Here is an 18,147-nt window from a genome sequence, read left to right on the forward strand (position 1 = left end):
GGTCGATAGAAAATGATTTGTACCGTTTTCAGTTCGATTTGCACCATTACCGTTTTTGATATATTCAAAGAACAAAATGGGGGGACAACTTCCCGACAACCCCCCAACTTTTGAATTTAAAAATAAAAACGAATAGGTCGATAGAAAATGATTTGTACCGTTTTCAGTTCGATTTGTACCATTACCGTTTTTGATATATTCAAAGAACAAAATGGGGGGACAACTTCCCGACAACCCCCCAACTTTTGAATTTAAAAATAAAAAACGAATAGGTCGATAGAAAATGATTTGTACCGTTTTCAGTTCGATTTGTACCATTACCGTTTTTGAGATATTCAAAGAACAAAATGGGGGGGCAACTTTACGTCAACCCTTCAACTTTTGAATTTAAAAATAAAAAGTGTATAGGTCGAAAGAAAATGATTTGTACCGTTTTCAGTTTGATTTGCACTATTACCGCTTTCCAGCTATTGACCGTTAAAAATATGGCGCTAAAAATAAAAAACACTCAAAATTTTTTAAAAAAAAATTCTTAACGTACAACGATAGAGAATTTTTTTCTCTTCCTAATGATGCCTCAAATTATTTATCTTCATTATTTATTTCGGAAACCAAAATTTAAACCTTATATTATAGCGTGAAGTTAGCCCACCGATATTGAAATTTTGACATTTTTCAAATTTTTAAAACGGGATTGATGATTTGTACCGTTTCAAACTCGATTTGTACGATTACCGTTTTCCAGCTATTGACCGTTAAAAATATGGCTATGATAGAATTTTAATTTTTATTAAAATATATAATCATTTATATGTTAATCAAATTTTATAGCAAAGTTTAAAAACTCTTTTATAATTTCGGAAAGTTTTATGAGTATTTATAATATCTATATATCATTTCAATTATAATTTGTCAATTTAGAGCTAGCGGGGCTTGCTAAACCATATAGGTCATTTATGCTAGTTAATAATGAAAAAAATTTTAAAATCTTGAAAAGGCTATTTTTATGATTAATATTTAGGATTTATGTTAAAAAATCATAATTTCTCCTTAAGATCCTTATTTTTCTATGTCCATAATATTTATTAAATTAACCAAATTAAGTTTCAATTTTTTATATTTAGCTTATATTTATAAGTATGATATTTTTAACACTAAAATTATTATATACGTATCTTTATTACTAAATTATTGTCTTGATAAAAGGAATATGTTCCAATTATAAATCAAGTTAAAAGCTTTTATTCTTGTACGTCCGGAGTTGGAACAGAGTTATAGTGGAATGCGTTTATAAAGGCCATTTTAGAGACGGTCATGAGCTGAATAAAAAAAGGAGGTTATCCGGCTAGACACGGGAAAATTTTGCAAATGAAATTATTACAACCAACTCTAATATTCCATATTATAGTGTCCATTTTTGAAAAATATATATAAATAAGCAAACTATTCAAAATTTATTTAGCATTTTTATTAAAATATATAGATTTATAAATATATTAAGGTAGGATAAACAAATAAATATATATTTACAAATGTGTGTATATTTTTAGATAAAACTTAATTTGAGACATCATTAGAAAGAGAAAAAAAATTACTATCGTTGTACGTTAAGAAATTTTAAAAAAAAAATTTGTGTTTTTTATTTTTGGCGCCATATTTTTAACGGTCAATAGTTGAAAACGGTAATGGTACAAATCGAGTTTGAAACGCTACAAATCAGATACAATTCAATACCGTTTTAAAAATTTGAATATCGGGGGGTTAACTTCATGCTATAATATAAGGTTTAAAATTTGATTTCCGAAATAAATAATGGAGCTAAAACTTAATTTAAGGTATCATTAGGGAGAGAAAAAAAATTCTCTATCGTTGTACGTTAAGAAATTTTTTTTAAAAAAACTGTGTTTTTTATTTTTGGCGCCATATTTTAAATGCTCAATAGCTGGAAAATTGTATAGTACAAATTAATCTGAAAACGGTACAAATCATTTTCTATCGACCTATACCCTTTTTATTTTAAAATTCAAAAGTTGGGGAGCTGTCGTGAAGTCCCCCCCTTCCCCCTTTGTTATTTGAATATCTCAAAAACGGTGATGGTACAAATCGAACTGAAAACGGTATAAATCGGGTACAAATCAGTCCAACTGATAAACTATTAAAAATCCAAAAGTAGGGGGCCAACTTCACGGACTTTATAAAATATTCAATTTACACTTTTTATAAAAAAATAATATAATAAACTTAACTTCAAAAATATATATAAACTTACTTAAATTTAATTTTAAAATTATCATTTTCTTAAAAAAAATTATCTAAGTAAATAACTAAAAAAATAATATAATAAATAAACAACTTCAAAAATATTTTAAAAAAAGCATCATGATGGGACTGCCATTTTTCATCACAAATTATAAATTTACAACATAATTTCTTTTTATTAAACATGCATGAAGTTTAATCTTTATTTTTTGTCCATATTTAATTAAAATAATAAAATTTTACTTTTTTTTACCCCCTTTATTGTATATTTAAAAAAAATAATAATAACTTCACTGTAATAGGAAATTATGTGGGGGAGGTTGTTTATAAAAAAAAATATACATAGTTAAAAAAAAGTAAAATAAAAATTAATTATATTTAAATAGATTATGGCCGTGACGGTAAATTTTTTTAAAAAAAAATCGGGTTTCGGCCGTAAAACATTTTAATCAAAAGCACCCCAAATTTAAACAAATATTTAAATGGTAAGAGAATGAGATTAAAAGTTTTATTAATTTAGAATGTATAAGATTTAATTTAAGATTAGAAAATGAGATTTATTTTTCCTTACTTTTCATTTATCCGAGCCACGGGTGTAATCCATAGGTGGGTCTGAACCTCGGGTCGGCCTGAGCACATAAAAGGGTCGTAAATTTTACGACCAAGCAGATTAACAAAACTATGATGGGGTACAACTAACCTCAATTTTAAAACCGTTACCTCATTCAAATTTAATACACTATTAATAAAAATTTTATAGATTTAATATTGGTGTAAAAATAAAGCAATTTCTATAAATATAATATTTATATTTTTACTAATAATTTTTTTTAAATTATAAGATATGAAATGTGTTTTACCTCCAAAAAAACATTTATATCCTAAATCGTAGAAATCCACATAAATGTATGAGAGACCGGGGATCTTATGAGCCCGAGGTTCCAGTGAGCCTTGGGGTTTTCTTTTAGATTATCAACTAAAATGGGTAACTTTTTAACAAATATGTACAACTACATTATGCATATATGGCTATAATTTTTTTAAATATCGGATCATATATAAGATTTTTATGACAACAGATTTATACTCTCAAAAGTAACTTTTTAAAATGATTCAATTAATATAAAATAAAAAATAATAAAAGTCTTAATTATCCAATAACTAACTTATATAAAAGATTGAATACTATTCTATATAAAATCTTTTCAAATAAAGACAAAAAATATGTTAAAATAAAACTACCATAAAATCAGATTTTAAACTATTGAGGGTTTGAGCTACTTTTCAGAGGAACATATGAAATTTTAAAGAGCCTTTAAAATTTACTTTTTCCTATTAAAATTGAGTCAGAATTATATTAGAAAAAAGAAACAACTAATAATGATAATCCGTCCTTGCTAGCCGTTATGAAGAAAACAAACTTATGAACAGTAAAAAGAAATAAATCGAGATTAATGATACAAGATTCTAAATTGTCTATATAAAGACAAATATTCAAGAAAGAGCAAGAAACTATATGTGAGTCTTTGTCCCCATTAAATGTTTTTTTTGGGCTATGGATCGTGTTGTAATTATAATCCATTCTTTATTTGTTTAAATTATCAATAATTTTAATTATTATATAATTGTTTTCCATTATGGCTTATTTTTATCAATAAAGTAGTTGCATTTATATTTAGAACAAATTAATATTTTACAGCTCAAGAGCGCTTTACGGGAAAGCTTATTATCCCCCGGATGTAGCTCCTCTTTTCCGAAAAATTAATACTGTTAAAAAATTATTTTTATGTAAAGTAAAGCAAATAAATGGAATAAAATATATTATTTATTCAATATTATCAAGTAATTTTAATTTTATTGATGTTTGCCTTTTAGAGCTCGCATGTTCCCCGGTCTACCGCATTAAATTTTGCAGAAATATAGTGTGATTAAAATGAAATATACTGGAAGCCCCAGATCAAAATGTCAATAAGTTTATTTGTAATAACAATTTTAAAATCTGGTATGGAACTCTACCCACCAAAACATCTGAATATGAATAGTATAAAAAAATTACTATCACTTATACCTGAAGCCCAATCCTGATTCTTTTCGTAAGCGCTCCTTCCGGAAACATGGCCTGAACCATAGGAACGATGGTAGAACTAATAATTCCCCCCTCGGGTCCTATACTATGAGTCTCTTGGTGAATACGAGATATAATTGCAAAATACAATGGAAAATCATTAGTAAGGATGCGAGTTATTCTATTGCTTTGCAAGTCGTCTAAACTATCTGTGGTTTTTTTAAACATTTAATTTGTAGAAAAATACAAAAAAAATATAAGATAGATTTATGAAAATGAAAATTATAGATGTCTAACCAAAATATTTTTAAATAACAGAAATTTAATTTAAACCTTCTCCATCAAAACTCTCGTTTAAGACCTCTTGGACAGCCGATTCGGAGGCTTCCAACACGTGTTCCCTCCAGGTTTCGCCATTGTCGCTACGTAAAATTGTTATTTCTCTTTCGCTGCCTCTCAGGGATGCAAAGTGTGGAATTTCGATAATAACTGGTCTGAATATAATTTATATAAATATATAGTTCAAGCAAATATAATTTGTTTACCAAATAGGTTTATAAATTTAACTTTAAAAATGGTTTCTTTAAGAGCAATAAATCTTGTATCTTTTTCATATGATAAATAACATTAACAATCTCGTTTATCCTTATAAAATTATTATTAAAACATATGTAAAAATTCATTTATTTTTAAGTGTTAAAAATATTTTTTTTAAAACTAGTAATTATAGTAGCATTCTAAAAAATAAGTTAATACTAGAAAAAAATACCCCAAAAATTTGGTTCCGGCTGGACCTAATTCCAAAATTCTGCACGCTAGTCCTTCTCCTTCCATAAGTGGAGGAGAATTCGCCATTTTTTCGGGTTTGACAAATCGACAAGTAACTCTAATGGGCGTGGCTGCCTTGCGAGGTGGTATAATTACCCTTAAACCTGAATGTCTGCATCCTCTCATGGCACCTCCCCTGGCATCCACCATAAAACTCACCAAAAATCTTTAATTTACGAGAAAGATAAATAATATGAATAATTTGATTTATACTATATGTGGAATGTCGATCCTAAAATTGTAAAAAAATTATAGTCTAAAAAAATGAACTTTTGATTAAAATTTAACTTGTTAGTGAGAGTAAATTTTTAAATATGTTAAAGATTATTGAGCAACGTGCATTTGCGATTTATTAAGGTACATAAGATTGGGGTTGTTTTTATTTATCTTAATTCGAAATAGGCCTATATATTTTATACATTAAAATTAACAAGTTAAATTGCACTTAAAAAAATATAAAAACAAATATAAAAATCATAATATATAAAAAAATTAAAACAATGTAAAAAAATAAAAAAAATAATATTTAATTAATTTGGCAGGATTTAATGATCCATATATTAGAAACATTGGATTGACAATTTTTGATCGATAATCTTTGCCGCCTTCTTTCTAACCTATATATGATTAAACATAATTTTTTTTCCTTTTGTTTTATAACTAATTTTATGGCTTAAGGTTAAAATAGGCCACATGTATATGCTACCGAAAAGAACAATATATTTATCGTTTATGTTACGATATTATTTATTAGTTTTTATATTGTCTTCATGAAGGGAAGGAGTTTGAAGAAAAGGATCTGGTAAAACAGATGTATGAAAGTGTAATCTCAAGCAAGGGGTATATCTTGATTCTAATGGCAGTGTCATCGCATCAGATATGATTTAATTGTCAAGGCTGAGGCCAGGTGATTCCAGCGAGGAAGGTATGTTTGTGACTCTAAACGTTCTATTGATGGAATAGTGTCTGGGTATTCTGCCTTTCGAAAATATTCAATGTGGTGGCCCAAAATGTCGAAATTGGTGTTATAAGGGCGCATGTCGTTGGTGTTTAGAATTTCGCAGCCTAATCACGATTTTAAACAAGTTGAGGTATATATGTACTCTAATCTGTATACCCTGGGTCATTTAATAAGCTTTAAAAAAAGGTGACAATTTTAGACTAAAAGTGGTGGCCATATTTTGATCCGTTTGAAAACGGGTTTAAATAATGTCGATTATGCAACAGTAATAATTAGCTCATTTATTAATTGTTTTATCATTTAATAGTGTTTTCAATGTATTCGAAATCGCTACTGATAATAAATAATTTCGCAGCGTCGCTAAGTAAATATTTCTTATTTTAGCAATATATCTTTATTATGGCATGACTAAATTATTCTAAAATATAATTCTTTAAAACACTTTCTTAAATTGGGCCAACCCCTGGCTCAAAAAATATTTTCAAAAATAAAATATACTAATTTTCTTTTTTTTAACCAGTATAAAATTGTTGTTAAAAATTTTATATGATTAAGACAAATTAGTAATTTTATGTAACTTTATAAAAATGCCTTTATTTATATACTTAAACGACAGGAAGGCCCTATATTTTTGAAAAAAATTACTTTTTGACTAAAAAAAATTTTATATAAATATATTCAGACCTGGTTTAAAAATAAAAAAATGAGCCAATTAAAAAAATGATTTTGCAGGGTTCTATTGTCACTCTTCAGTGTAGAATACAAATGCTTTTCTTTTTATTTATTCCACGATGAAAGTGGGGGGAAGGGATAAATTTGGAATGTCATATGTAAAACTGTTATCCTTGTTCGTTAAGTTTTTATAATTCGAAATTTAATAAAAAAATTTAAATAACCTGGTTTTAAATTTAAATATCTATGAAATCCAATATTTTAATTATAAAATATTAATTTTAAAACGAAAAAATAACAAACATTTTTCAATAAAAGAGGGGATACAAATTTTCAATATTGGAAATAGATATGAAATATTTTTATATTAAAATAGGAGAATAAAAATTGAAATTAATAAAGACAATGATCCCTTAAACATATGTCTAAAGTAGGTTTAAAATTCTTTAAAACTAAAAATATAGATACTCTATTTAAGTTTAAACTACATTTCGGTTTGTAGTTTGTGCATTTAATTTTGAATAAAAAGAATAAAAGTGGTGCAACCAGGGGAAGTGAATCCCTGCATTTAAAATTTGCTTCGTACCAGATAAAAATGTTCTGTAAAAGTTGACCGGCCCGCGGGCCATCCAGTTATCTAGTTAATTTTCCAAATTTTATATTATAAGAGGGCTTGGTTCAAATATAGGATGGTGTTTTTTTTAGAAGAGGGCCTTTGGATGATAGACAGAAACCTATAATAAGGGAATTTTGTGTTCGGATTCATGTTCTAAAAAAAAAGGTGTTTCGTTCCAAGTCCATAGGTGTTAATTAAGCATCAAATATTGATTCTCATATTATATAATATTAAATACCTTGACACGGGGGTATCATATTTTTGAATTCCATTCCATTTACATAAGTTAATGACTCTTATAGACGCACTATGTAAAAGATTTCCAGGTAGATGGATATCATTGATACCAATCTTTTTAACCATTGTCGGCTTATTAATTATTTCACCAAAGTGCGTTGGAATACAAGGTAATGTACGATGTGATGGATCGCTGGTTAAATAAGAATTCTTTTGGTGGGCATTTAAAAGTATTTGTAATAGAGGGAAGTACTTATTTTTCATGACTTTCCCATTCAAACTTAACCGGGAATTCTCTTCGAAAAAGGCGTGTTCGATCTTAATAAAGCATGGATCGTTTACGATTTTGTTAAATCTTTTAATGTTTAAAAGAATTTTCTCTTCGTCAATGATATCCTTGTAAGATTCTAAATATAAATCTTGTGTCGAAAGTTGAAAAGGTATTCCGGGGTAAGTGGACCTATTTAAGTAATAAGGTAGAGATGAATAAAATTTCGAAAAATGAATAAAATCGGTTGCGATAGAATTAGAAGAATTAATCGTTGAAAACGAGGGCATGATGATAGCCATCGAAGAGGCCTTCTTGGAAATAGACATATTTTTGCAGGAATCAACAGACCATAAAGTTCTATCATGGTCTTCTCCCCGTAAACTTTTCAGGCTCCTGGTTATTTTTGTATTCCAATTTTTGGTACAGCAATCATTTCCGTCATTTTTCAAAAATGGTGGTTGTTCCCTGAGTACGGAAGTCTCCGGAGCACTTTTATTAAGGTCATTCTGGTCAAATCGACATTTACCGCTCTCAAAATCGAGGTATTCATGATAAAACACCGCAGAGTAATGGCTATCATAAACCAATTCATCCTCCTCTTGAGGTTTTATATTATATAATTGATCGAAGTATAAATCGGAATCTTCATAATCAAAGTACCAAGCCTGATAGATCCAAGGCATAGTGACTAGCCAATCGTAAGGTATAGGAATGGCGGGTAATTTCTTTCTTCTATAGTCACTAATATTCCTGTCAACACCTTTTTTAAAAAAATATTTTGATTTGAATAGCGTTTGTTCTTTTATTTTCGAGGTGGGCAGTGGATGATGATCGTAGAAACATTGTTTAATTAAATCATCTTCATCGAGAGAATTTAATTGACAAGCCGCTTTCTGCGCTAAAATATCATATTCGGGCGAAATTTTTTCTATAACTTCGTATATAGTTTCGTGTTTGTTCGAATTCGAACGGTCATTTAGAAAAATGACTTGAGCTTTGCGTTTAAGGTCAAATAATTGGGAAGTTCTGTCTAAAGTAACTACATAATTGCACTTAGTTGGGATAAATCTATCTAATGTAATTTGATGAAAATCCAAATTTTTTTGATCGAATAAGTTCAATTTCGCAACTTTCGAAGTCATATTATTATAGTATATAATTTTTGATCTAAAATTTTTCGAAATTCTAATTTAAGATTAAAAACATTTTTATACAGCTTTATAAGGCCTATTCAAATTTTAACGTTATATAAATATTAGTATTTTTTTGAAAAATAACTCGAATATCATAAGTAATAGGATAGATTTAAAAACTAGAACTAATAATTATAAGTTTCATATTTTTATGTTATAATTACCTTATAAAAAACAAAGTATATTAAATAAATAATATAAAGATGCAATTTAAAAAAATAACAATTTTATGTTTGCTCCATTCTTTTTTAAAATGGAAAAATAAATTTTTTTCCAATTATTTTGTATAAAAAACATAATTTTATAATAATTTTTCTATTATATTAATATCGAAATCGATGAATAAATAATATAATATTCGAAAAATAAAATGTTAAATTTAAAAATAAAATAATGACAATGTTAAATAATATTTATTATTGAAATATAAAAAAAATATACATTTTTATCTTCCTTTTTTTTATAAAAGACTATAATAGATTATTATACACAGCACACGCATATTAATCATAGTTTACTATAAAAAAAAGATGATCATTTATAACATAATAGACTATTGAAATGAAATCATAATTTTTTTTCTTCAAATTTAAACTAAATATTAAAAAAATATTATATTTCTAAAAATTCATAGAAAGATCAAAAGGAATATAAAAGCTAAATTTTAATCAAATTTAATTAAAAAATAAAATAGTATTAATAAAAAGCATTTTTTTAATACATGATTCAAAAAATGTAATAACAGTTTTATAAACAAATCGAGTTCAATAAAGCCAGGTATAAATTATAAAGCTTATTATTTGTTTAATTTCGCGATATTGTTAAATTCTTATTCTTACCTTTTATTTATGTTATTTTTATCACAAATACTCGATTCGATGACTAAAATGTAATTAAACAAAATTATTTAATCATAAAAATTTTAGCCCGCAGATGCAATATCTCCTACTATTATATTGATTATTAGTATCTATAAAAATTAATATCACATTTATTTTATGTTCAGGCGTCATGTCAATTGTAATGTAAATTAGAAAACAATAAAAATATACTATGACAATTTAAAAAGCAGACAATTAAACTTTAATTAATCAAGAAAAAACATTTCAATTTATTATATAGAATTGAAAATATTGATTGGGTTAATAACCACGATAGTAGGGTCTATGTTATGTTCTTGGAAGTTATATATACGTAAACAAGAGCCGATTTTACACCATGTAAAGAGTGCAATTTATAAACATTATTTTAAAAAAATAAGTAAATATTAAATAAAACCAATTTATTTTAAACAATGTTATTTTTAACTTTTATATTACTTTACTCTAAAAAATAATGATATAGATTATAAATAATATTCAAGATTAGTGTAAACAAATAAATATAAATGCTTCTAAAAATTTAGAGCCAGCTAATTTTTAAATGATTTAAAATTTTGCAAAATCGATATTAACTACAATTTTAACAAAAGTTTAAAATAAGATGGCGCTAAATTTTTCAATAACATATTTTATTATATTTTTATAATTAATTTCAAATAACATTATGTCATTATTTTTAAATAAGTGAGTTAAATAACTTTATGCCATTTTTTTAAATAAGTGAGTTAAATAACATTTATATCATATTTTTTAAATAAGTGTAGTCAAATATTTTCTTGCATTATAAGATTATTACAATAAATTATATAAACACAATTACTAGAATAAAGGTGTGTAAGGGCAAAGTGCTAGACGATTTCAAATGCATTCATTTAATAATCTAGACTCTATAAAATAAAATTTTTGCAATCAGGCGATTCGTATTATATTTAAATTAAACAATAAATTATGTTTAAGAGCCAGTGAAAAAAATTTAAGTTGGGTTTTGGTAGTTAGGCCAATATTACTTCCTTTATTGAAAAAACATACTCAAGTTAATTTTTGAATAAGCTTTTGTCCTTCCATGACTAAACCACTGGATCGAGTATTTATTTGATAAAATTACATTAGTTTTAAAACTGTAAATATAAATAATAAACAATAATACTAATACATATTTATGATGTGACAAAAATATACCAATTTGCACTTTTAGCCGCTTTTATTAGTTAGTATTTTTTTTCAAAAAATAGAATTATACAACACATTAAACTACTATCAAAAATAACAAAACCGTCATTAATTGCTTTCAAAAAGTTTAAAATTTTACCAAGACTCTACTGCGCAAATTTAATTAAAGCACTTAAAAATAATCTTAAAAGAAAATACTCTTTCATTTCAATGTTGTAATAACAAATTAAAAAATATCAAACATTATTAAAAATATATAATTAACATTTATGTATGTTACATTATTTTAATATTTATATTAGAACGAATTATAGTTATTTTTTTATTAAAAACGATTCTAATATTTAAACTTCAAAAATAGTACATGACGGCATCATTGTAATGGATTTTGATTTAAATCATATTAGATCTCAAGTATGCTAGACAAAATTTTAAGATCAAATTTAAAATAACTATTATAATGTAAAAATATTCAAAGGGATATTAGAGTTCGATAATCTAGAATAAAAAAAATCAATACCCGTCTTTTTTTAAATATAGATTATTTATTGATTGAAAAAATAAATCGAACATCACTTTAGAAAAATAAAATGGTTACAGTTTTAATGATAATACATTTTAGATTATTTATTGCTTCTAAAAAAAATAACATTACTTAAGGAAAGTGATCATAATTTTCACACTCTTATCAATATAATTCACATGATTAAATCATAAAACATTAGAATAGTAAGTCCAGTGTCTCCAGAGTTCAATAGAAATTTCTTCCCAACTTAACCTGTGTAATGGTTTTCTTGTCAAATCAAGCCTGTTTTCGGATTCTCGTTTAACCGAATCGATTTAAAAGCAAGTTACATGTGTAATGGATTTCTTGTCAAATCAAGCCTGTTTACGGATTCTCATTTAGTCGAATCGATTTAAAAGCAAGTTACATGTGTAATGGATTTTTTTTCAAATCAAGCCTGTTTTCGGATTCTCATTTAGTCGAATCGATTTAAAAGCAAGTTCAGTTCGGATTCACGATAAATCAACATGCCCTCAGAAATTTTAAAAATTTGTGTATTGATATATCCTATATAATTATTTTAATTAATCTGATGATTTATAGTCATTTGATAATTTCATAAATTTTATTTATAAATGCATAATATAAAACATGAAAAATACAATATTATTAAATCCAAATTTTTATAATATATAATAATAATATTAGGGGAGACCGGGGAGCATGCGAGCCCTAAAACTACTTGATAATATTGAATAAATAATATCACATATTATTCCACTTATTTACTTTTATGCTATATATAAAAATTATTTTTTAAAATATACTTAACAATATTAATTTTTCAGGGATGAGCTAAACTCGGGGAAGGATGAGCTTTCCCAAGAGGCGCTTTTGAATTGCTAATATTGATTATTTTATAAAAATGATATATATAATATTGCAAATACAATAAGCCTAAATGGAGAACATAAAAAAATTAGTGAAATTTATTGACAATTTGAACAAATAAAGAATGATACACAATTAAAATAGGACCTATGCGAAAACTGGAACCTTACATGTCATTATTATTTTTTTTAGGTTTTGCTTCTAAAACTGGTTATGTGGAAAGGTTCTAAATTTTTCCAAATTTACTAAAAAGATAATTGAATGTATTAATTTCTTTTAAAATAATAAAAATAAAATATATTATATTTATCAGAGACCTGCAGGCCCGGCCCTAAGCCCGGCCTTTTAAATATACCTGGGCCGGGCCTAAAAAATTTTTTTTAAATATATCCTGGCCGGGCCTTAATATTTTTTATAAAAATTTTTACATTATGAGTTAATGGTTATAAGATTATATTATATTATAGTTATGATTAATATAATATTGGGTGATGGTTAACACTACCTAACACCCACAGATCGATCTAATTATTAATTTCCTGCAAATTTATTCAAAGTATTAATATATTTTTTTATAATTCATATCTAAATTTTTACAACATATTTTACCAAAACAATCAAATAAAGGAATATCTTAAATAAGCCCCATTATTCAAGTATTATTAATATATTTTTTTATAATTCATATCTAAATTTTTAGAATATATTTTACCAAAACAATCAAATAAAGGAATATCACTTCTTGAAGTTTGTAATACCTTTCAAAGCGAAAAAGGAGAAATAAAATTGATTTTACCTAATATAAAGCATTTTTTAATTGAAAAATTTGTTTTACACAAGTATCATTTTATTTCTCTTTTTCTCTGTCCCAAATTCAAGCAATTACGTATGTTGTCAGGGATAGATCGCAAGATGACGGAAAACTATATAAAAAATAATATTAAATTACAAGAGGCTCAGGAAGTAAATGAAATACCATCGACCAGTCAAATTACGACTGTTGTTAAACAAACTGAATCGTTTTATTACAAATGGGGCGATGGTAATTCTGGTAATATGTCAATACCCGATGATGAATATTATAATTACATAAATAAAAAAATAGATGAAACATTTAAGGTGGATAATTTGTTAAAGTGGTGGGCGGCTCATCAAAGCGAATTTTTTAGCAAAATTGGCAAAATGGGTATTGGCAATTCCTGCTTCATGTGCAAGCTGTGAGCCGAATTTTTCCACTACTGGGAGAATTCTTGAAGAAAGAAGAAGTAATCTTCAACCTGAAAAGGTAGATATGCTTCTCTTTCTTCATGATAATTTGTGAATTTTTAATATCTTTCTTGAGTATAGGGTTTCGTCAATCATGCTGGTTTTTTACTTTGCAAACTGTCAAATATTTATTGCGAGTCATGAAAGTTTTTAATCCAACATTTTTCATTATTTTTTTTACAATATTATATAATACAATTATCTTCTTTTGTTAAAAATTTATATTATAAAATAAATTAAATTAATATTGTGCAATTAGATTATATTTTCAAAATACTATTTATTATACATGCATTTTTTTAAATAGCGATTTATTTTTATTTTATAAATTAAATAGTAAATTAAATACAATATATTATATTCTCCAAATATTTTCCATTTTTATAAATTAAATATTAGTTTTATTTTTTTTAAATGCAATATAAAATATAGTATATGCTCAAAATATTATTACCATTTTTATGAATATTAGTTTTATTTTTATAAATGCAATATAAAATATAGTATATGCTCAAAATATCCATTTTTATAAATAACAGTTTTATAATTTTTATAAATTCAATATAATATTCTCAAAATTTTAGCTTTTTACATGTATTTTTTAAATAATAAGCGATAATACTCGCTGAAAAATATGGTAAAATACCTCATAGGTGAATTTTTGTATATACCAGGTCGAATATAATTTTCAAAAATTTCGAGCCGGGCCTGAAATTTTTAAATCCGGGCCGGGCCGTAAAAATTTTTTTTTAAAAATATCCGGGCCGGGCCTTAAAAATTTTTTTTTTTAAATATCCGGGCCGGGCCTAAAAAATTTAAAACCGGGCCGGGCCGTGCAAATGGTACCTCTGTAGGTCTCTGATATATATAATGAAAATTCATCCTTGCTAACCGATATGGAGAAAACAAACTTAGGTTATGCAATAGTAACATAGATCAAGATTAATAAAACAACAAGATTTTAAATTAAATACAAATTTCAAGAAAGTTCCAGAAACTATATTATACAATTATCTAATAAATGCATCTAAAATGTTTTTGGTTCTTTGTTCCATGTAAATTCTCTTTTCATATATTGTCATAAATTTTTATCAGTCATGTCGGGCCGTGCCAGGGGTAACACCATAAAAAAACATAGACCTTCATTCTGGCCCGAAAAATATTAATTTTATATTTACTTCCTATACTTCCTTTTTTGCCTGATTGAATATCATAGTATTTGAATAATTAAGAGATAATTAATAAATAATAATTTTTAACAATATATTATTTTTTGATATTGAAATAATTGTCATGAAATGTTTTAAGGAATTCAGTTCAATAACTAAATGAATGATTGAATTAAAAGAGTTAGTTAAGTGGTATGATCTGAAATGGTGTGAGTTTACATCACGTTTCTAGAAGGATTGATAGAATTTTAAAATTTTATCATCCTAAAATATTTTTTAAATATAAATTATGAAAGCTGTCCTATTTTTTTTTTAAAAAAATTTGAAAATGAATAGGCGGAGGCATATTTATGCATGGTTTCACATGTGGGGAGTTTACTACATGTTGCCAATACGCAGTTGCAAACTGAAGATTCGTTATTAATTGTCAAAATAATGATACAATTCTGTTCGTTCTTACAGCATAAAATTGATAATAAATTTTATAACTATATCACTAAAATGAGATTTCAAAATGTGCAAATTTAACCTTAATTGATGGCTTTTTAAACGAATCTTTAATAAAACTATTATTCAATATTTGTAATCAAAATATGATTTTACTAATCCTATTTATAAATGTATTAATATTATTATAACTGTGGAAAAATCTATCAATAGCGAATTTTGCAATTTAATAAATATATTAAAAATATCTATAAACAGGGTTGCCAGGTCTCCCCCCATCAGCGAGAGACTCCCGCAAATTTTTAGTTTACACACAGACATCTCACTCCCGCAAAACTATGGCAATTGAAAATCTATTGCAATTTTAAATTTCTACCGCACAATTTTTTTTAGCATTTTAATGTTTTTAATATATAAATAATAATTTTGAGAAACAGTAATTGAATATTTTTATATTCCTAAAATAAATTTTAAATATTTATTTAAAACATATTTAGCTTGTAAATTTCTTTTCTTACCTTAATCATATGTTTTATTTTTATCCAATAATAAATCAACTTCATTCATTCTTATTTTATCATTTTCATGTGTTTGTGTATAACATTATAGGGCTAGGCGCTTAATTAACACGTTACACGTTTAAATACATAATAAGGTAATATTGTACTTATTTCAATGATAATTTTATTTATTATAGTTCAATCTTATTATTATTATAATCAGTGCAGGGGAGTGAATCTAAATCTATTGCAATATAAAAAATATGCTCCAAAAATAAAATAATATAGATGCAACTACAGTTGCGGAAATGGTATACACTTATCATGTTGTACAACATTCACAGAGCTACTTATCATCACAATGTGGGTCGAATCTTTTCCCCATAATATTTAACGAGCCCAAGATAAGTGAAAACTTTACTTGTGGTAGAATAAAAATGAGCAAGGACCTGAATCCAGGAGGTCAATTCTTGACGATTTGAAAGAGGGACATTGAAATGCAATTCTAACAGATGCATTTAAAAAGGGAAATATTAAAACATTTCCCATGATCCTCCGCTATTTCTACAAAAATAAGGATGTTTCAATAAAACTATTTAAATTTTTTTTCCCTTAGATAGAGAAAAATCCAAAGAGAAAACTAACCATATAATGGTAGATATAGCAGATTCGGGATTATCAATGAGTCGCATGTCAGCTTTATACGCTGATAATGCCTCAGTGAATTTTGGCAAAAACCGGAGTGTATTTACAGAATTGAGGTAGCACAATGTTGACTTAATACCAATTGGCTGTATATGCCATATACTACATAATTATTGCAAGAAGGCAACATGGATGTCGAAATAATTGTAATGAAATATTTAAATGAATTTAGTTCATCAACTTAAAGTTTTAATGAATTAGAAGAGTTGGTGGAGTGGTCAGACTTGTAATGGTGAGTTATTGCGACATGTCTTTATCAGGTGGCTATCATTAGTCCCCGCCATCAATAAAATTTTAAAATTTTACGAACCATTAAAAAAAATATTTCTTAAATAAATATTATAAAACCTTCCCTAATATTTTGAAAAATTTTTTCCAGAATGAAATGGTAGAGGCATATTAGGAATGATTTCACATGTAGGAAATTTACTACTACATGCTGTTAATATGCAGTTGCAATCAGAAGAATCTTTTTTAATAAAGATTCACAAAATTATGCTGCAGCTGTGTTCATCTTTACAGTTAAAGATTGCCAATAAATTTTATGGCGCTATTGCTAAAAATATCATACTAACATGTTCAAATATTACTCTAACTAATGTATTTTGAAGCAAATATTTTTATTTTTAGAATATTTGCAAAAAAAATTGGATTTCAATAACTCGATTTACAAATGTATAGATATTATGATCTTGGAATAGAAACCATCAATTGATGGTTTTTGTAATTTAATAAATATATTAAAAATACCGATAGACATTAATGCCTTGTTTGAGGAGATTCAATTATTTTCTTTTATACATAATATAAAAAAGTAACTCCACTACAAAGTAGTTATTTTGAAAATATTACCTATTTTGAAATTATAAAACGTTACCGACTTTGTTAATATTTATATAAAAATTATAAGAATTAATAAGGGGATAACTAAGGTAATTTACAATCCCGGCCGAAGGCGGGAACTTTGTGGGCCTTTGGCAATTTTTATATTTCTACCGTAATTTCCATATTTCACCCGCAAAATACCAAATTTCTACCGCAATTTGAAAATTATGATTATTTTACCCCATTCGAATTCCCATCAGAGCGCATTTTTAGCCTAATGAGGACTGCCTGGAGAAAGGAGAGAAATAAACTTGATCTGGAAACATTAGATCCCGAACTAATGTTTAAACAAAATTATATGTCTTGCCACCGATTTTATAAATTTCTCAATACTGACGGTAAATTTTCAATTCCACATTATTACAAATTATTTATTATTTGTATTTTTAATCAATTTTATATTTTATTAAACGATATTTATACTATTTGCATAAAATTATCTAATTTATATATTGGCAAAATAAAGATTGTTTGTTTTGTATAAAATTATTATATTTTTATACATTTAAAGATCTTATTTATATAAAATTTGGTCTCGCAAATTAGATCAAAGGATTTATTTTTATATAATAAATACATCAAATCCAATACAAATAGATATAAATTAAAACTAAGAATAAAATATC

The 18,147-nt window shown here is 26.0% G+C and overlaps 1 protein-coding gene across 5 annotated transcripts in view; it reads right to left on the reverse strand.

The window, feature by feature from the left end:
• LOC135922067 (ankyrin-3-like) overlaps positions 1-18,147 on the reverse strand; it is a 101,107-nt gene that overhangs the window by 32,814 nt on the left and 50,146 nt on the right. For all 5 annotated transcript variants that reach the window (XM_065456486.1, XM_065456483.1, XM_065456482.1 and 2 more), the window contains 3 exons: positions 5,094-5,318; positions 4,658-4,818; positions 4,328-4,533 (listed from right to left, as the gene is read on the reverse strand). In XM_065456486.1, coding sequence (XP_065312558.1) covers positions 4,328-4,533; positions 4,658-4,818; positions 5,094-5,318 — 592 coding nt within the window. The remainder of the gene's footprint in view (positions 1-4,327; positions 4,534-4,657; positions 4,819-5,093; positions 5,319-18,147) is intronic.

The sequence above is a fragment of the Gordionus sp. m RMFG-2023 genome, chromosome 1, assembly GCF_954871325.1.
Source record: "Gordionus sp. m RMFG-2023 chromosome 1, tfGorSpeb1-WG-v2, whole genome shotgun sequence".
NCBI classification, from domain to species: Eukaryota; Metazoa; Nematomorpha; class Gordioida; order Chordodea; family Parachordodidae; genus Gordionus; species Gordionus sp. m RMFG-2023.